The 21629-nt window shown below is 38.6% G+C and overlaps 1 protein-coding gene across 1 annotated transcript in view; it reads right to left on the minus strand.

Annotated features, from left to right (window-relative positions):
* Positions 1–21629, minus strand: part of CPEB4 (cytoplasmic polyadenylation element binding protein 4) — a 64544-nt gene that overhangs the window by 32515 nt on the left and 10400 nt on the right. Inside the window, exon 2 of the mRNA XM_081232334.1 lies at positions 12147–12228. Within this exon, the coding sequence (XP_081088460.1) occupies positions 12147–12228 (82 nt within the window). The remainder of the gene's footprint in view (positions 1–12146; positions 12229–21629) is intronic.

Raw genomic sequence — 21629 nt, forward strand, 5'->3', positions numbered from 1 at the left:
AGAAGAAAAGAACCTCTATCTTTAAGGTAAGTAAAGTCAATGGGATATGTCTCTACAGATTGAGGAAGGGTTCATAATAAAAGAAGGTTTCATAATAAAAGAAGGTTTGCTTTGACTGTAACTCAGGGCAGGTGCAAAGATAGAAGATCTAAAAGCATCTAAGAATTTCAGGCAGAAGGGAATGTCTAGAGAGACACTAGCAAAGAGCTGACCCAATTAAGGAATTTGAAAGATTTCCTACTGCCAGTAAATCTAACAAGAAACCAGCAAGCAGGAAGGCTATTTTTATCCCTGCCAGAGGCCTTCTGATTCTGGATGCTACATTTAGAGGACAGAGCAACAAGATAACTTGCCTTAAGAGGATGTTATGATACCAGTGATTAATGGCAATATTCTAAGCTTTAAAAAATTAGGCATAGTTTTTATCCACAGTAAACCAGCCAAAGCCAGTTAAAAAAAAAGAAAGATAATATAATGGAAAGAAAAGTGGAAAAACAGACCAATGGATAGTAGAAAAGCTGTAAGTAATCCAGAAACAAAGACAAGGCAGTAAATTAAAATTCTACCTTGCAAAAAGGTTGATTAAAAGAAGCATGTGTTATAAGAGACATATTTTAAAAGAACCAGTGAATAAAAATAAATTGTAGAACTGGCCAGAAGGTAAAGATGATGTTGAGCAATGGCTCTCTGTACTGACATGAAGAAGACCAAGACAAACTTAGGAAATCCCTAGGTACTGTAAACTAAGTTGCTTGCAAATGATTGAGAACTTTAGAGATGAGATAAGCCATTCTTAACACTGGTTACTTAAGTCCAAACCCCAAAAAGCAATCAGCAAAGTCAGTAGTTGGCTTTCTGCATACATATCATCAACCCTAATCACTTACTTAATATAAATTCTGATGACTTTATTGAAACTTCATGAAGAATGCACTTGGGGCTTCCCTGGTGGCACAGTGGTTGAGAGTCCGCCTGCCGATGCAGGGGACACGGGTTCGTGCCCCGGTCCGGGAAGATCCCACATGCCACGGAGCAGCTGGGCCCATGAGCCTGCGCGTCCGGAGCCTGTGCTCCGCAGCGGGAGAGGCCACAACAGTGAGGCCCATGTACCACAAAAAAAAAAAAAAAAAAAAGAATGCACTTGGATTTCATACCTAATCTGATTTCATCTTTTGCTGTCTCAAAAGGCCAGTTCTTATTTTCCTTTATCAATACTAAAGGCACTGAGTCTTCCTCGTATTGATTAGCCCTCAAAACTAAAAAACAGGCTGCTGTTCAAAGATATCTGCAAATTATTTGGAGAATAAGTTGCATGAGGCCAAGAGTCTTAATTTCCTGATATATCCCAACAGCCTGAAACAGTGCTTGATATTTATTTGTTTTAAGAACAGCCTCCCACAGCTTCAGACTTTACATATATATCTAAAGCGGTTCTCAAAGTAGAGTGAGGCTGGGGGTGAGGAGGGAGAGAGTCTATCTGAATCACTTCCAGAATACATATGCTTAAGTCTCATGACAGACCTGGTGAATCAGAATCAGCGAAAAGAATAAGCCAGCTTGGAAAAGTCCCCTCAGTGATTCTATTTTGACCTCCACCCTCCAAAAGGCACCCTTCAATAAGAAATCAGCAGGTGTGAGATCTGAATCTTTTACAGAAGATTATGATAAAATACAGATTTTAAATTCTGTCCCCAGTCTCCTACAGAGAAATTAAGAAACCTGAATGCCTGCTCTCTGTCTAAAGTATACTAAGACAAACTTTTTTAATGTTTGTTCCCCTCACAAATGCTACACAATAAATACCTTGAACCAGAAGCCAGAGGCTATGGGTTCCTATCTTGATTCTCTAGGCACCAGTTAGTCGAGTGACTTTACAAAAGCGGTTGTATCTCTCTGAACTGCAGTTTCTGCAACCGTAAATTGGAGATCACAAAACTCACATGGAAGGTTATTATAAGGATTTAAATTAGAGATAATTCTCAGAAGCGGCAAAGAATAAAAGCCAGAGAAATGGTATCAGAAGTAACTGCCCTTTCACTTGAAACTGGTTGTTAAAAACACTGCTTCCTATACAGAATGTCCAGGTCCACCTCAAAAAAGAAATATGTAGCTCAGCATCAAATGTGTCCTGTGGTCTACTACTACTCGGGACATGGAATACACTCAAATGTGTGTGGAGCTGGAATATAAGCAGAAGCTAAAATGTAAGGTACTTCCAAACCATGTGGCTTGAAGAGAGCCATCTCCCCCTCCTAACAAGGGCTACCATGTTACTCCACTCCAGGGTGCACCCCTCCTGTCACAGGGCTCCCTCTGCCCCCTGGCACTGTGCCAGATGTAGCCTGACAAGTCCACGCTCCTAGACATGCCTCAAAAAGCAATAAGATGGCTTCAGATGCCAGAGACAACATTCCAAAATGCTATTTGGTGGAGATGATAATCTAGGATAGGGTAAGCGACTCCTCCTCACTCCTCTTTGTCCCCGTCCTCACTATTTCCTCTATTAAATTCCTTTTTTTGTTATGTTCTTTTTTGGTAATGGGGAACATTCTAATGGTAGGAGTTTAAAGCGGAACAATTAGAGAAGTTCTCTACAGCAGTGTTTCATAACCTTCCATGATTATTAAGACCTACTTCAATCAAAATATTTCAGAGAGGCTCCCCACCATAACACCTGAAACCCTCAAGCCCCATGCCAGTGGATACTACAAGTAAAACAACCACAACAAAAACCCTTAATAATAAAAGGCTACTATGAATTCAGCAACACCTTTAAATATATTTTCATTGTATTACATCAGCATCCACATGCTTTTGGAAGATAATCATGCAGCACATACATGACAAATCTGTCATCTAACTAGAGCGCTTGGTTCTAATAGGTTCCTAGACCCCATCAAGTAATTCCCATGGCTGAAGAGGCCCGTGGTCCACAAATTGAGAACAGAAACATTATATCAAGCCAAGTTTAAACAACTGCTTCCTTGACATAGTATTTTTAGGCCTATCTCAAAAAGAAAAAATGCAGTCTAGAAACAAAGCCTTCACTCAACTGAATAAATTTGATTGATTTCTGGTTATATCCCTTCTTACAAGCTACTCAATATTAAGTGCTGACACACCCCAACTCACATGAAATCCATGTTACTTTCAGTCATTCAACTATAAAAACCTTCAACTTTGTCACTGAGAAATACCATGCCAGAGAGGCTGCGTGGAATTGCTGATAGCAAGTTAAAGATCACTAAGTTCAATCCCTCCATTTCCTCCTGCAGGTAGAGAAACCAGGATCTAGAGGGAAGTGACTGACTTAAGCCATGTAACTGTTAATGGCAAAACCAGGTCTTAATACACTCCTACATGCTTCTCTTCATTTCTAACAATTTGGGAAAGTCTATTATAAGCTAACAACTTCTGATCTTTTACAATAAAGAGATCAAGTGGCCGATTTAAATATCTCCATTTAATTAACCATGCCAGACATTTATTATTTGGAATACTATAGCCAGTAGAAGTTAGATTTCTTTTCTTTTTTAGATTCTTTATACTAATTAACACTAATTAATCATGGCTGCTCTTCCGAATGAAGATCTGCACTTTAGTGCTGATTTCTCAAGAATTAAAAAAGGGTCCTCTAATTGGTTGATTCCTCCTTCTCTTCCCAATGTATAACAACTGGCATCAGCCCAATTGGAGTCCAAAGAGATTATGGAACTGCTTTCCCTTCAGAATTCCACTAATGCTCTTAATTGACTGGTTACCAGGTAATACCCAGAATAAAACAAAGCCTTGCTTTTAGAACAGACTGTGCTAGTGTGGGACTGAATTCAAACTCAGTCTTTCAGACAAGATAATGAAGCCCAGAGGCAGCCTAGCCATCTCCATATCTGGTTCAAAAAGTAGTAACTAGTTTAAAACTAGCTAAAAGGTATTCCTTTTGCAAATTTTTACTGTTGAACAGCAACAAATTCATCAAGTTTTTTCTCTTTTCCCTCCTGTAACTTAGGTAATGAGGATAGTGGCAACATGAGGGGGAAAAACTAAGGAGTAGTGAATAAAGAAATTCACAAATCAGGTATACACAGCTGCTAAGTGAATCAACTGCCTACAATATTCAGGTAGAAATTCCATGCCTGTCAGGAAGAAATAATTTTGTGGCACAATTGTGCAACTATTCTGCTTCCTGCTGTTAAACTGAATGCAAAGAGAATCTTGCATATTTTTATGAGAGCTATGAATCAGGTGGCATTGCTTCCACTCCCTTAAAGTCAGCGAATAACATATTCCAGGATTATATAACAGGATTAAAGAAAGTCTTAAGACCTTCACAGACAACTCACCATTGTATTACTCCATAATCAAAAGGGCTTTCATTATGCAGATTATTAGCATATAAGGCTGTTCTAATAGCTGTCAGGAAATGAAACAGCAAGTCACCTCTCTACAGAATTTTATAATATAGAGGGAAAAAACAGAAAAATAATAAGTGACACTATCAAAAGGTACAATATATTATTAATTTGGACATGGTACATGAACAAAACGGATCTCTATAAGTGTTCTGGACCTCCTTCTACGTTTTTACACAGTAGGGAGGTCCATAATATTTGACACTGACAAAATGCTGACAAAATCTGAAAACCTTACTACTTGAATTTATTCAGATTTCATTTCTGAATGGAAAATAATATTGTCTGTCCACATGGTAATATCTATACTCACTAAGTTGTACACAGTACTTAGTGTGAAAATGTACAAGATTACAGAAAAGCACTCACTAATTTGTTACCTGCCTGCTGCTTGTTTTTTGATTTGGTATTTCTAAGTGTTAACTGTCACATATAGTTTATTCCTTTACCAATCCCTGCCCTGAATGTGAATCTAACAAAATCAAGTTACAACAGCCATAAAGTACGTGAGCCTTAATACAGTTGTAAAGAAAAAAAAAAAAGAAAAAGAGTTAAAAGCACCTTTGAAAGAAATCGTTAGGCTCTTCAACCTTCTAATAACATAAAAAGTTTACTGTCACTTTCCCCTCTGCCCCCCTTTACCCTCACCTCTCACCCAGGTAAAAGGGGAGTTGCAACAATGTTTTAAGATGCCTACTCAATTTTCCTGGGCTCAAGACTCTTCACGCTCAATGTTCAGGATTAAGATAAGGGACTGCTTGAGTAATTATGGGCCCACATCACGGATGACATAAGACAAACTCCCCCTTTGTGACAACTGCTCTTATGATTTTCGGAACAAACAAGAACAAGGGTCAATATTCTATCACAAACACATGGAGGGCAGAGGAAGGAGGAGCACTACTTTGTACTTACCAGTACATGTTACATAAAAAATCAGGCAGATGAGGCTCCTGAGGCACAGGAGCATTTAGTATGAACCAAATTGGTTTCACTTCGCAGCCTACAGTAAGGAAGACTTCAGTCCAAGGCTACGAGCACATCCGTGTTCACAAACATCACGTTTTGTCCTCCCAGGCATTTCCCTTTCCCCTCCTCCCCTTGAAAAATTTAAAACAAAATAAAACAAAACAAAAAACAACAGCAATCCTCAACGTGGAAAAGTACAGTCACACAGTTTGAAACCGACACCTTTGTAAACTCTGCCTACACTGTGCTGTGAGGAATCAGAAAAATCCTGACCAACAGTAAACCAAAAAGGAGACAGTGGGTCCGAATTACGAATACACCCTGCACCAGTAATACACAGAAAATCATGCCCCAGCGCTTTGCCCCCTTCTTCCTCACAAAGGAAGTTACCTCAACACAGAAGCCCAGGTCCCATCCTACGGCACAACTAAGCCAAGCAAAAGAGAAAGAATGTTTAGGATGTTCCATTTCAGCAGGCAGGAAAGGGAGAGTGGGGAAGGAGAGGAAACCACTTCACTTCTAATAGCCACACGCAAAGTTCAACTGTAGCCAAGTTTATGAACTGTATTCTTTGCTGTGTGCCTTACTCAATTACTCATGAAGCTTCTAGGAGTAAGGCAATTTTCTGCTCCCCAGAGACCTCAGCCACTCCCCTGCTATGCTGCTTTGAATTACTTGGTATCATCCAAGCAGAGCAAGAAAGAACCAGCCGAGTTCAGGAAGGCTCCAGCCAGGTTCGCAGGGCAGCTGCCCGGAAGACTCTGAATCTTTAACACTTGTAATATTTAAAGATCCCCCAATTCACCAGAAGACATTTGATACCACGTAATGGTAATGTGCTAAGAAGGAGAAATTTGATTATGAATCCAAGTAAAATTTAGCCGTTTTGCTTTATCCGTGTCTTCTCTATGGTACTTTGTATCACGGCCCATTAAATATCCCTTGAAGAAAAACGTCCATCTAATCCTTTAAAAAGGTGACTGGGGAGTGGGGTGCAGAGCAGTGCATAGTTGTCTCTCCTCAAATTGCCACAGGCAAACTGATTTAAATAGAAAAAGGTTAAATACTGTAAGAGATTACATCTCCCCACAACTATTTCAAATAAATCATTTAAATAATATAGCAACGGAACTTATTCGGTAAAAGTCCCTTTCATTTTTTAGAACTGTATTTACTCTGAATCTCAGATTTATAACTGAATGATATTAAATTTAGTCCTATTGTCAGCAAGTCTCATGGAAGGTTTCCAGAGCTATCTCGGTGTACACAAAGTCAGTATACAATATCTGTTCAAAACATCTGTATTGGTATACAACATCTGTTCTTGAAAATACTGAGCTAAGTGACTGCAATTTGGAGTATAGGAATATTAAAAGAATTGTGGATCGAAGGAAAATTTAAGGTTTTCTTGTTATTATTTATGATATCTTTTTAAAGCAGCACTAACTTTATTCCTTCCCCTACTGTAAAGATACAGAATTTAAATAATTATCCCAACAGTCACTCTCTCCCACAGTGACATAAAAAAGCTTATAGAAAATTAACAAAACTGGCTTTGTGTACTAAACTTTCAACTGAGTTTCATGATTTTCTTCTAGAGAGATTATTATAAATGGTTCTGCTTAGCAGCAAAGAAAAGAGGCACAGATGGAATCATCACTTGCCCACTCGCTGAAGCATTTGTTTCAAACAAATTCACAGCCGTGAAAAATAGTTTGGGGAGGGTCCCTAATTTAATGTGTAGATAAGGAAAAAAAAATTTCAGAAGTATTTTAAAATGCAAGGTCACAGTACCTTCAGCAGTCTGGAATTAAATGCATAGCATTTTTGGAGTAGGTCCAGCTCTTAAAATAAGTTCTTATTAAATTAATGCATGAGGCAAGTGAGGCAGTAAGGTCTTAACACACTCCCACTACTTACTTGACTGACATATGCAATAGGTTTCTCGGGCACAACGGGGATATGTAAAAGACTGGCACTTTAAACAACTTGCATTTCTGAATGCAATCATCATTGCCCAGATGCAAATTAACTATTTAAAATGCCTGAAACTCAGAGGGATTGGGGTAGATACGCTGAGCTTCCCCTTCCAAAAACTGGAAGCAAGATACTTCCTATAACAATATGAAGAGTGGAAGACTCTAATTTCACAGTATTCTGAGAAAAAATAAAATGATATTCTGATTCATAACTTAGTTAATTAATATCTGAAGAACAACTATATAATGTTTTGACAATTTACAGATTGCCTTTGTTCTCTGAATAATTTTGCTGTCTCATTTGGCTTTCTAGTGAAATGAAGCAAACTGGATATTAAATTGTTTTCATATATATGATTTGAAACACTCAACCACTACTATGAAACTGTGAATTGTTCTACTCTGACATCTGATAATTTTCAAATATTCGTTTTTGTCTCTTTATTCCAGTGCTGTCTCCCTCTGCTTCTATTCCATGAACTACTGCTTCTGGGTTTATACATATATTCCTTTATTCCCTTCACATACAGGAAAGAAAATTTTAAAAGTCTCCTTAATTTTTAGAGGTTTCTCCTACTGTACACTGAATGTAATACCGCTTCATGAATCTTTATTTCACTATGTCCAAACTATGCTTCATAAGGGCTGAAAACAGATGCACTCGCACGTGTTTTTAATCTATTTCATGGTGCTCCATTTCTAAACAATAAGTACCAATTTCACAGGCAGGAAAAAACATAAATAACAGTAAGATACAATACTTCCCAAATAATCATCTCAGCATCTACAACAGTAAAAGATTTTCCTGTCCAGGTGAAGAAAATACTTGATAAGCCTAATAATGATAGTAGCAATGCACAAGCTGCCATCTCAGAGATCAAAATTCAAAAATTAGTCTACAGAGCAGGCTCTTAGCTTGTAAGACTGGGTGTGCAGTGAGGAAAATGAAATCGTTCTCTGGGGAAGAACTGCTACAGACTGTCACTGGTGTTAGTTATGGAGAAGGCAATACATAATTTCGTGGATAAAAATACTACATACAGACATGCCAGCTGATCAGTGAAAGGACATGGAGATAAGGCAGAAGGAGGACCCTTTTCTTCTCAAAGAGGTAAACTCTGTACATGGAGAAAATGACAGTAGCCTTAAAATTCTTAGAAAAACTATTTTTAAATGAACTGTAAAAAATATATATATATAAATTATGAAATGAAGGCTAGCTATTCTGTTTGCACATTTCTTTAAAAAAAAAGGTTGCTAAACAAGCCAACTGGAATCAACAGCACATTCATAAAAAATAACCTCAAAAATTATATTTGAAAGTTCCTAGGCATATTAACATCTTGTCTGTTGATGGCAAAAATAAAATAAAATTTTAAACCAACTTCATTAAGGGAGATTTTTTCTTTTTTCCCAAAAGGAAAAGGCAAATTCAATTTGGGTTTTTTTTTTTTTTTTTAATTTAAATAAATACAGCCTTAGCGACTTCATTCAATTGACAGGTCTTGTATCAATTTTAGGCTTCATTATTTAAACACATACACAAAAACCACATATCTATGAGGAATTGCAAATGAAAATAAAAATAAATGAAGTCATTCATAATATATTTTATAGTTATTTTTAAGATAAAACTAACCCAAATATAAAACCTGCCTCCATATGATAGTTTTTTAAAAACAATTTTCAAATTAATTTTTTGAAAGGCATATTATTCTATACTAGTCTCATAGAAATAATGCCCATTTTCTGTTTTATCTGTTTCTAAGGAAGCAGAGCACATGAAGAGGCTATTTATTCATTTTCAAAATGGACAGGCAGTTTTATATACTTACTTTAAAAGGACAATGTGTTAGATTTTTTAAAGATATTCAGCTTTTATTATCACCTTTAAACAAAATTTCACAATAGAACCACTGTTAAAATCAAACATAGTTTTCCTAAAATAGCTATCTAAATCAGAGGAGAGTTTGACAAGAAATAAAGTATTCCCCTGAGCAAAACTGCATTGCAATAGACTACAATGGTATAAAGTTCATCATCTTGGTTTAAAAAAAAAAACAAGCATAACTGCGGTCTGGCATTTTAGGACCATGAACTCATCTGTGAATGCCTTACTTCTCTTAGAAGGAAAAAATACACAAAGTTCATTTAATATGCTTAAGTCACCTTGGCACTCATATTGAAACCGGTTTTCTCATTTGATAAGCATGAAAACAGACTTAATAGATGTTTAGTAATACTCGATACCATTTATTGAGTGTCTTCTCAATGAACTGGCAGTATGCTGGATTTTATAGACACACGATATCATTTAATCCTCATAACTACCACAAAACTGTAGGGGCAGAATGGCAATTTATTTATTTATATACATATATATTTTTTGGTACGTGGGCCTCTCACTGTTGTGGCCTCTCCCGTTGCGGAGCACAGGCTCCGGACGCGCAGGCTCAGCGGCCATGGCTCACGGGCCCAGCCGCTCCGCGGCATGTGGGATCTTCCTGGACCGGGGCACGAACCCATGTCCCCTGCATCAGCAGGCGGACTCTCAACCACTGCGCCACCAGGGGAGCCCCAGAGTGGCAATTAAAATCCAGGTCTGTGTGACTCCAAAACCCATGGTCTTTCCATCCTGCCACACTTCCTCTTTTATGTCACAATTTCACAAAACATTTGCGTTCCCACGTTAGGTCAATCAGAGTTAATTTTTTCTGTCACCAGACTTAACTTTTAATTATCTCTACAGAATCAGCCTAAAGAAACCTAATTTAGGTAAAAATTGGTAAGAAAAAATTTAAAAGGGAATATAGAATAAAGGCAGAAGTTTACACAATGAGCCACTTAGCAAACTACAGGAGAAAAAATAAACCAGAGTTGTCCTCGCTGTATCCGATAAACCAAGGAAATGTTGTTAATCCTATTAGAATAATGTGTGCAAACTCTTACATAAATACTAGTTAGAAGCTTACTTCTTAGAAGCATCACATAATAAAGTGTTTATACTGCTGCCATTTGTAAACTGTTTTCTCTGATAAAAGACATAGGCACTTACCATGAAAATGAGTTCTAATTATTATCCCTATTATCTAGTACATAAGAGGCTCTCAAAAAAAAAAAGGTGCTGAGGAAATCAATTAAGGAAAAAAAGTGTCCTTTAGAAACTTTTTCTGTACTTAACTTTTAATTCTGAAACAATCATAGATTCACATCAAGTTACAAAGAGTAGTACAGAGAGATTCTGTGTACCCTTTTTCCAGTGTCCTCAACTGGGAACATCTTACATAACTATAGTACAAAACCAGGAAAGTGAGACTGTATAATTCAGACTACTCAGATTTCTCCTTTAGCTACTTTATTTTAAAGTGTGCAGTTTTTCTGGTGTTAGACAGGGCCTTAGACTCTCCTAAGTTTTCTGATGGGAAAACAAAGGTTCGAAGAGGCTGAAGGACTAGCCAAAGTCAGAGTGCTAAGAAGTGACCAAAAAAAAAAAGCCAATTCTGAGAGATCCTCTTTCCTCAGAAACAAAGTATGCAATCAGATTAGAGTCCATCAGAATTCCCTGAGGAATTCAGTCAAGACCTTCAAAATAATCCCACTTCAAAGTTAGTTCATCAGATGGACACATATTTTTTCACATATTATTTTTCATCTCTCCAGACCTCAAAAAAATTCCTCATAAAACAATTTATTGTTATAGGTTTGCTGAAAAATAGTTTTACTGCATCAGTAATATGATAAACCAAACTCAAAGGAAAACTAGGCCAAGCTGGTTACCACTTGAAGTCACAGGCTCTTTGCCACCTTTGACCCCAGCGCAAAGCTGTGTTGGCACAAAGCAGGCTCAGAAACATTGGATGAATGAATGAATGAATAAGCGAACAAACAAACAACTTGTGACAGGACCAAATATACCAAACAACCCAAATGTCTTTAAAAAAAAAACTCTTCAGTCTAGTAAAATGAGATTTTTTGCAGAAAAATATTTTATTTTGTGGGGTAGTTTTCACAAAATCAGAGCTAGAATGGCCCTTAGAGAACATCTAATCTGCTCATTCTCAACTCTGGCTACACATGAACATCACGTGAGACACTAAAAAATATCATAAGCCCCACCCCACACCTGGGATGGGGCCCAGGCACCTGTATTTTTAAAGCTCCCCATTATTAACTCCCTTATCATAAGAGTGGTTCTAAGTCCCCTATTAAAGATGAAGGAATTGAGGCCTAGTCAAACTGCAATATCTTATTCAGGGTAAAAGAACTGAGACCAGAATCCAAGTGGGAATAGCACTATTTTTTTTAACATAATACAGAAAAAGTATTTCAAGAACTACAAAGCTTCATTTTAACTTTGAAACTGTTGGCCATTTTAAAAAACATGAAACTAGGCCAAAAAATCTATCAACATTTGAACTCTTCCTAGTGTATAGGCACTGTCATTGGTGAACAGACATAAAGGTTTTGCGGCACTTAGCAGGTTTTGCCTGAGAGACTAAAAAAAAAAAAATTAGGAGTATGGTTCCCATCTTTCCAGTTAACTGCCCTCCCTTAGCAATTAGTAACTCTTGTAGGTAGGTCCCTTAATTGGTATTGTGAAGGGCTTACAGTGGATGCGCATAAAATATGTTTGTTTTTGAACAAAAAGAGGTACATGTATAAAATTGATGGAACTGACTGGATATAAAATATGAATCTATAATATTTGCCATATTGCTCATCATGTTACATAGATAATACACATTTTAAACTATTTACTAAAATCAAATAGTTACATTTGGAAAATTACCTTTAATCGAATCATTTTCAGCTCTCATTATGTCAATGAGTGAACTCTCCAGTGAGTGCATGTCAAAAGTCCTGGGGCGATCCTGTAAACACAAACAGCCACAAACCACTTTTAAAACAGCATTTAATTATAAAAGAGGATAATAAGCTGTATTTGATGGGACACATCAAAAAGTGGCAATTTTCCTCCCTCTCTGTATAAGGCACATTATTACTACACTTTATTTTTAACACTTCCAAAACACCAACACCACAAAAGTTAGGCACCCAGGGCTCAGCAAAGATTGATTTGATTTCTAATAATAATTTCAATAAAAGCATAACTTTCATGAACAAAGAAAAAACAAACTAATTTTCATATGGTTAAGAATATTAAATAAATGTAAAAATAGAATTCATAATCTTTCTCTGTCACTTAAGATTGCAGTCATGTGGCAAAGCTTCCCAAACTTGTTCCAGCAGTAATCTACTAAGGTGGCATCTACATGTGCTATTCAGAATAGCTATATTTACTTATAAGCCAAGATCTTAAAATAATCATCAAATGTCTGTAAGGCCACTAAGTGGCAAAGTATTCTTGATTTTTCTGCCATTAAAGGAAAGACAAGGTGTGGAGAACACTGCTGGTCTAAACCCCGGCTTAACGAAATGCACTTCATGAGTGGGTGAGGAATCTGAAAATATACATCCACCCCAACTGCTGGGGCATTCTTCAGGATAAAAAGTACTAGAGATAACTAAAATTAAAGTTTAGCTTGATAGTGAAAAGTAGATGAAAAAGTTTTCAAATTAAATACTGAAGTTTTCAAATTAAATACATTAACACATATAAAGACGACAGCAAGGGTATTAAAGAAAAGGGGGCTTCCAAAGCCCTCTTTATTACATTTTCTCTCTCATTACTTTTTAACTCAAAGCTTTGGCTTTGTAAAAGGATTCGCCTCATTTTATCCCTTTTTTTTTTCCCCCCACACTTGTTGGGATCTCACTTTTCCACCTTCCAGCTTCTCTAGAACTTTAAGGTTGATAGGTCAAAAGTAGTCCTTCTGATCATCCTGACATTTCTCCTTTGTCCTTCCGTAACACTACTCACCCTATACTATTATTATCCTTCCATGAAATAGGGACCACCCCTCCTGACCCCACCCACCACACAGATATCCAGTAATATTCACATATTCAAATATTCACATATTTTAGGATACAAACTTTTTTTTTACTTCTGCAACCTGAGGGGTCCAAGGGCAGTTACACTGGGATATAATCCATATTTAAAGTAGAGAGTATTACAGGTTTTTCCCCCGGGGTGGTGGGGGATGAAGATGGGAGGGGAGTAGATGCCTTAACATGCTCTTCGGCTCCAAACTGGTATGGCTCTTCCAGAATATCTTTCCCACTTTTCCTCCCGATCCTTTCCTCATTGTCCTCATCTTCTCAATACGGTCCATAGAGAGGCAGGAGGACAGGTGACCAGAATGAGAATTTCTAAGGTTAGTGTTCACAAAAAGGAAAAACTCTTCTGTTTTTATCCTTCCTCATCTCAAGCCCTGAATTAAATCAAAACTTTATTGCACATTCTTCCGGAAGCCAAGTGGATTTGAGGCATAACTGGAGAAACAAGTTAAGACAAAATTCTGCTATCTCTTTCTGCAGTAGCTGGATTTGTCCTCCCTCCAACAATCTATGCACCACACTCAAAATCAGGCCAGCCACTATCTCTTCTCCACAACAAAACCAGTCTTGGAGACACTAATGCTCAGTGTCTGTTCCCTTGCCTATGTTCTCTGTCAGTTTCCCAAGGGTAGGAAGTACGTCTTAAATCAAAAGTTCCCAACGTTTGTAACTCCCAAAGGGTGATGGTGTATCATCTCCTCAACCCACAGGACTGCCCAGAGGGCCTGATGTGGCAGGAACTCCCTGGCAGATGATTTCTATTTCTATATTATCATTTTCTATGCGTGCCATGATGTGAAACAGGTTGAGAAGCCTTGTTCCACATTATCTGTGTCACTGTGCCTCACACAGGGTCTGACAGCTTAGAAAGCCTGCATATGTCTCCTCAATTGAGGAATGAATGAATTCCTTCAAGTTATTTATTTTAAATGTTGAAAATATTTCTTTTCTCCTATTTCCTTATCTTGAGGTTTGTTTTTATACATCCCCTTTCTGGCTATAGAGTTGTAGGGGGTTTTGGGGGTCAAAATGTAATGGTGGTGGGGAGAGATAGAAGAGGAGACCTCAGCCTTTTCTTTTTTTTTTTAACGCAACTAAAGTAGTAAGCAACCTGTGAACTTCCAGAACTTGCATTTTGCCAATCACTGAATGACAAGAGCATCCAAGAGAATCAGTCAATTAAGAATATTATACAGTGTTTTTGTTTGTTTTATGACAGCTGTTTCCAGTAAGTAAAGAAGCCTCCTTTTCACCTATAATTTAGCAAAGCCACTTCATACCGCCCCCCCAGCCTATTGCCTAGGATATAAAGATTTTTGCTAAAATAACCACTGACTTCTAATTGGTACAGTACATTAAAACTAAAATCCTAAATGAATATTTAAATTTTCAGTAATGCTTTGTGGGATTAAAAAACAAACAAACAAAAAACCCTCTATCCTTTTTACACTTATACTAGCTTTCCTTTCATTTGTCACGATTCAATACAAGGATGATAAATAAATACCAATATACAAACTCTGATCAACTGGTACTGACTCTCAGATGTAATGTGTTGAGAAGAATTTTCAGGCTCTGAATGGAATTAGAAGAAAACAGTCTCTCAACAGACATTTTTAAGTGCAAGATACAGACCCAATGGCACAAGCACCACATTTTTGACAACCCGGGTCTAATATGTACTCCTCCCCACGATCCAACCTTATTCGCAATTACAATTATTATAAACTACTTTACATTTGTATAACACTTTGTTTCCTATGATGCTACGGTAATTCAGAGTTCCAAGCCACATATTTTGTCAAGTAAACATTCTGTTCTCAGAGAGGGTCCAAAGTTTATCATTCTTGATTACTCCCTCACTGACTTTTTTCTGTCTATTTTAAGTATCTAATTTTACAAAAAGGACCAAAATGCAAATGTCTGTGTCATTAAGAAGTAGGTGGAGGGGTACAGACACAAATAAACCCAAGGAATAAGAACAGCACAAACAATGTTGGTTTTCCTGCCCAAGAACCAAAGTGACAAGTCAAGAGTGCTTTGATTTCTATATTTCATTCTTCGATTTTTCCTTTTTGGCTTGCTAATTGGGCCAAATATCAAAAACACTTACCTATTTTCTAGAATCCATTTCCCAGAAAGTAAACTAACTATAAAATAGAAACCTTGTTAAGTGACAGCTCTTCTTGATTGAACTTGAGCTGATGATCAAAATATGAACATCAGCCTAAATCAGTGGAACCGAGCATTAGGCACTAGGAAGCCTGGAGTGTCATGTGAGCTTGGCATTTTCATCCTCTAGACCCTTTTCCTGATCCAAAAAAGGAAAGAGTTTGATTAGATCTCTAATATTCCTTTCCCAGAAACAAAATACACTTGTATTCTAGCTTTCCGATATCCTAAAATAGTCTGTGCTCCTTCAAGATTTGCAGCTTAAATTATGATGAGTATGGAAGGAATCAAAGATGTGAACAAGAATGACTGATCGGGGCTTCCCTGGTGGCGCAGTGGTTGAGAGTCCGCCTGCCGATGCAGGGGACGCGGGTTCGTGCCCCGGTCCGGGAAGATCCCATATGCTGCGGAGCGGCTGGGCCTATGAGCCATGGCCGCTGAGCCTGCACGTCCGGAGCCTGTGCTCTGCAACGGGAGAGGCCACAACAGTGAGAGGCCCGCGTACCGCAAAAAAAAAAAAAAAAAAAAAAGAATGACATCAAAGTTTATCACTTCTTGCCCACAAAAAGGTGGGCGGTCAATGACTGATTAATAAGAAAATGAACTTTTATAGAGTCTTAAAAGGACAGTCACTGCGTTTTCATTATGCTAAACATAATACAAAATAACAAGCATTTTCCAAAACTTACTTAAAACAATTTGTTGAAGGGGGATGTCCTGATTTCCAATAAAAGTTCAAAGACTCTATTGTAAAACAAAAAACACTCTATCTGCTTCAACCCACTGCTGCCAGTTTCTCTTGGCAGACTACAGAAATAAAAAGCAGAAAAGCAGAGCTACCCTTTATTGAGCATCTACTGAGTACCTGACATTATTCTAGGTACTTTTTAAATACTGTCTTAATTAATGTTCAAACCTCCTTTTAAGTTAGATTGTATTATTCTCTTTTTTTTTTTTTTTTTTTTTTTTTTGCAGTACGCAGGCCTCTCACTGTTGTGGCCTCTCCCGTTGCGGAGCACAGGCTCCGGACGCGCAGGCTCAGCGGCCATGGCTCATGGGCCCAGCCGCTCCGCGGCATGTGGGATCTTGCCGGACCGGGGCACGAACCCGTGTCCCCTGCATCGGCAGGCGGACTCTCAACCACTGCGCCACCAGGCAAGCCCTATTATTCTCATTTTAATGACAAAAACTAAGACTAGAGAAAATCCACAGTTTACTGCACAGACAGGTTATTGCCTAGTTCAGCAGCTTAGTCAGGATGCAAGCCCAAGTTTCACTCCAAAGGAAATGGGCTGCCTTGGGTAAAGTAATGGTCATGGCAGTCAAAAGACCACACTAGTTAAGATATATATTAGAATAAATGAGATACTCTGTCTGCCATAAGGGTCCTAGGGGCAGGAATGTGCTGGCTAGTACCTGGCAAACAGTAGGCACTCAAATATGACTCAATAAATGAAAGAACAAAATGTATGTATAAGAGTAATATAGGATAATATCGGAGATACTAAAAACATAAGAAGAGATAAAGAAGCTTTATCTTGGGCTTCCCTGGTGGCGCAGTGGTTGAGAGTCCGCCTGCCGATGCAGGGGACACGGGTTAGTGCTCCGGTCCGGGAGGATCCCACATGCCACGGAGCGGCTGGGCCCGTGAGCCATGGCTGCTGAGCCTGCGCATCCGGAGCCTGTGCTCCGCAACGGGAAAGGCCACAACAGTGAGAGGACCGCGTACCGCAAAAAAAAAAAAAAAAAAAAAAAAAGAAGCTTTAGCTTCCTTCTTCCTTTTGAGATGACAGATAGATGTGGTCCACAAATTAAAGACCTAACACAAATGCATCTCTAGGTTAACTACAGCCAACCACAGGAGCAGAAGTGGTAGTAATAGCAATAATAATAGTACCAGCAGCTAACGTTTAACAAGCTCTAATGCTTTACATGCATAATCTCATTTATTCCTCACAAAAATCCTATACAATTAAGTGTTAAGTTATTATTCCATTTCACAGATGAAAAAAGTGAAGCTTAGCATGATTAAGTAACTTTACCAACGTCAGGTAATGGAGAAGGCAGAATTTGAACCCAGGCCTTCTGACTCTAGAACATGTGAGCTTAATAATCATGAATGAAAATAAAAGACCACCAATTATTTTCAAGGCTCAGCAAAGCAAACTTGATTACAACGTGTACACCTCTTTTTATTTTGTAAAAATTAATTGTATTTAATATATTGAGTTGTAACTTGTTGGTTTCAGTTTCTGTCATCTCTACTTCACAGGACAATTTCTAAAGGAAAAACCACACAAGCCACTATGAAAATCAACATTGATAAAAATAACCTTCTGACAAAACAAATTAGTATTTCAAAGAGCAGGACCTGTCCTTTTAACATTCGCCTGAATAATCCTGACTGCCACAGCGCAAAGAACTGATGACACGTCTTTTTACAACATCCCAGAGTAGCCACAAGAAGCACGTGAACCTGTTGGGTCTATTACAATCAGGATGAACAACCAGATTGCAATTATGCCACAAACCAAAATTATCATTTTGTAGCTTTAAAAAAAAAAATCCAGATGGATAATGTAAGCCAGTGTTTCTCATACTTAAGAGTATATCAGAATCATCTGGAGGTCCTGTCAAAACACAGACTACCGGGGTCAACCCGCCAAGTTTCTCATTCAGTAGGTCTGGGTAGGGTCCAAGAATTCACATTTCTAACAAGTTTCCAAGTGAAGACAGGGACCACACTTTGAGAACCACTGAGTTAAGCAATTCCATTCCACAGGTTAACTTCATTAGATACTTGGGGGTGTGAGTTGTAGCTTACATCCTGTTGACAGCTGTGATGCAGTCCAGCTTAAGTATTCTACATCAACCATTTTAAGGTTTCCTTATGAAGAGAAGGGCTTTGCTCTCAAAACCCAAATCAAAGCCCTCTCTTCCAAGCTCTAAGATGCATAAGTTGGAAAAAAGATTACAATTCAGTTCAGTTTCAACAGAACAACCACCCTGACCACTCCATTAATTGTTCCTGCCTTCTTATACTTGAGTTAGTATGTTTTAGCATTACTAGACCTGGTCTAAAACACAAAATGTACTTAATTGAACGTGCCCACATTACTAAGAACCAAAGCCAAAATTCAGCTACTCCCTTTACTCATTGCCTTCATATAAAGACATACATTACCGGGAGCATCACTTCTCAGACTGCTAGGTATCTGTATCAGCTTATGGAAGTTTCTCTTTCCGGCTTAAACTTTCCCTGGTGAAGAAGGGAAAGGAAAATATTTTGGTTTGAAAGGCAAAGCCTATGCCAGTGTATCAGCTGCCAAAATAAATAGGAAGTTTGAGATGCCAGCAGAGCCCATAATTAATCAAAGGTAACTCTGGGAGTTTTAATCCAAAATTTGCCAAAATGTAAATATTTTTCTTGGGTTAAGTATTTAAGGTCACAGATATCAAAAGTTGGCAATATAGTCAGCTTTCAAGATTCCACTACCAGATGACCCTTCCATCCCTGTGCAGGCACAAGTCCCCTTTTCCCCATATCCCCCTAGCACACCGACAGCCCACGTGATATTGACAAGCTCTGTTACAGCTACCCACCCCCTCTGCCGCTGGACTGCGAGCTCCACTCATCTCCACAGCCACAGACTGTAGCAACTGTGCAGCGTCCAGTAAGTCTCTCATCATCGTTACCATCATCATTAAAGTGGCTAACATGTCCCTCCTGGCTCTGTGTTGTGTCTCAGATGAATGATGTATGATTTATGTACATCAGTTCCTCACAACCATCATGTAAAGTGGATACAATTATCAGCCCCACTTTAGGCAAATGAGTTCTGACAAGTCAACTACTTGCCCTCAAAGTCAAGAAGTGAGTGGTGGAGTCTGACTTCAGAGCAGAAGCTCAGAAAAGTGGTCCATTTAAATGAGCTTTGTCATGACCTAGAAATTCCAATCTATCAACACCTGCAAGGTATGAAATCCTTCACTGTATACAGGGTCTGAATGCAGAGAACAAGTGTCAGAGGTTAAAGTGAAAGAGGTAATTACCTGAAGTAGGAGAAACCACATTTAATAGCATCTCATATTTCTTAGCAGGATCCCTCTTCAGTCAGTGCTTTCTCATTATGACCGCTTTATAATGAGGCAAAGAGTCTTCCAGATCTTGGGCTACCAAGTGCTTCCTAATAGAATAATAAACTATAACAAAATGAATCAATGTCTTTGGGGTATTACCCTGACTGGATCAATAGCTCCATTTTCTTCCACATGAACTGAAGAATCTGATCTCTCCAGAAAGCCTTTGAGAAAACTTTCTTTGATCCCACCTTCACTAAATAAGCCACATTCAAGTTCACCATTAGAAATCCTTAAAGCGGTAAATATTTCTTGTCACCACTTGACTGTATTAAAAACACAACTTGGCATTCTAGACTTGATTAGTCAGTTCCTAAATCAAGAGACCCCTTCCTCTTGTTAACTATTTGTTCATTTTCACCTTGCCTGGCAGAGGGAAATAATTAAAATCTAGTCCAAGACCTGCGTTTAAATCACCACTTAGAAGACAACTGATCTTGACACTGCATTGTCTCTGAACCTTGATTTCATCATGGAAATAAGGATCGCACCTCCCTTATAAAACTGGGGTGCGGGGAAATGAGACAAGGCCCACACCACGCCCACCAGTTAGGAGATCCTCTCAATAAACATTCCCTCTGCCCTTTCTCTCTCTGGTGAAATGGCAAAAGAGCCCGAAACTAACATTAAATTAGGCATTGTTTGTATCTCAATAATTCAGCTGTTCTGTGCTATTTCCTGTAGCTCATTTTCATAGAGAAACAAAAAAGGGGGAAAAAAAGATATTTCCTACCTAATAAGCTATTCGAGGCAAGAGGTCATTAGTTCAGGAAAGTGGGAAGAGCTACTAAAACTAGGCCCTAAGGAATGAAGTCATTTAGACCCTCTGGCCAGTCCTCTGTCTTTCGCCGCTTACTGGCAGTCAGCAGTCCTCTGCTATACATCTGCTGGGCCTGATCAGGGTCCGGAGTCAGCAGAGAAAACGGTCACCCAAATACACAATCTTTATTCTTAAACTGAGGCTTGTATCCTGTAACCCATAACATCCATAACGTCTCTTCTCTTTCATGAGCCTTGACAGCAACGTCAAAAGGCAGCCTGTGCCCAGTGTCGGCCTCTGGGCCCTCACAGCTCCCCCCGCCACATCCTTAGCTCTCCAGAGTCTCCGGAGCAGAAGGCACTTCTCAACACGCAGGCACAGAGCAAGAGGTCACCGGACTGTACAGTTCATGAGGAGGAGCATGTCTGCCTTGGTCATGTACTCCTAGCACACGGTCCATTGAAAGCATCAAACATTTGTGGGTTGAAAAAGAGCAAGAGATGAAAAAAAGTGTGATGCAGTCCAAAGGCCTGCAAAAGACCCCAAACCTTTAAATTCCCCTTCAGAAAAACAAAAACACATTAACAAACAAAAACACAACCAAAATGCTCTCAGTCCTGTCCTGTTCTCTCTCCTTTTGGAGATCCTTCCCCCAAGTCCACAGAAGCCTGAACCCAGGAGAAGGCTGAAATGAAGAGAGGAAAACTGAACAATCTCCTCCCAAATTTGTGGTCATCAGCTGATGTTTTGGTGTCTTGTTCGATCTCTTTTTTTTTTTTTTTTTTTTTGACGGCCATGTGACCACCAGCACCCTTCTTGACCTAGAAGGGAGATGCGGCCAATAGTGGTTTCTTTAGAGATTAGCACCAGGTTGAGTGGTGAAACAGGCTGAGCAGGTACAACAGAAATGTGGGCCTTGCTTCAATTTCTCACTATCTTTCTTAAGAAAACAACTAGAAGATATTTTTGTATGTTTTTAAGGGGGAAAAAAAGACTATCTTTTAGAGACACATACTAAACCATTTACAGATGAAATGATACAGTTCCTGGGAAATGCTTCAGTTCCTGGGAAATGCTTCAAAATAACATGAAAGCAGGAAGAGACAGTTAGGAAGATGGATGAAACAGGACTGTCCAGGAGCTGATCATTGTTGGAAGCCAGGTGACATGTATGTACATGGGAATTTGCTATACACTACTCTATTATTGAATATGTTTAAACTTTTCCATAATAAGAAA

This window comes from Mesoplodon bidens (assembly GCF_964165515.1).
Source record: "Mesoplodon bidens genome assembly, chromosome: 4".
NCBI lineage: Eukaryota > Metazoa > Chordata > Mammalia > Artiodactyla > Ziphiidae > Mesoplodon > Mesoplodon bidens.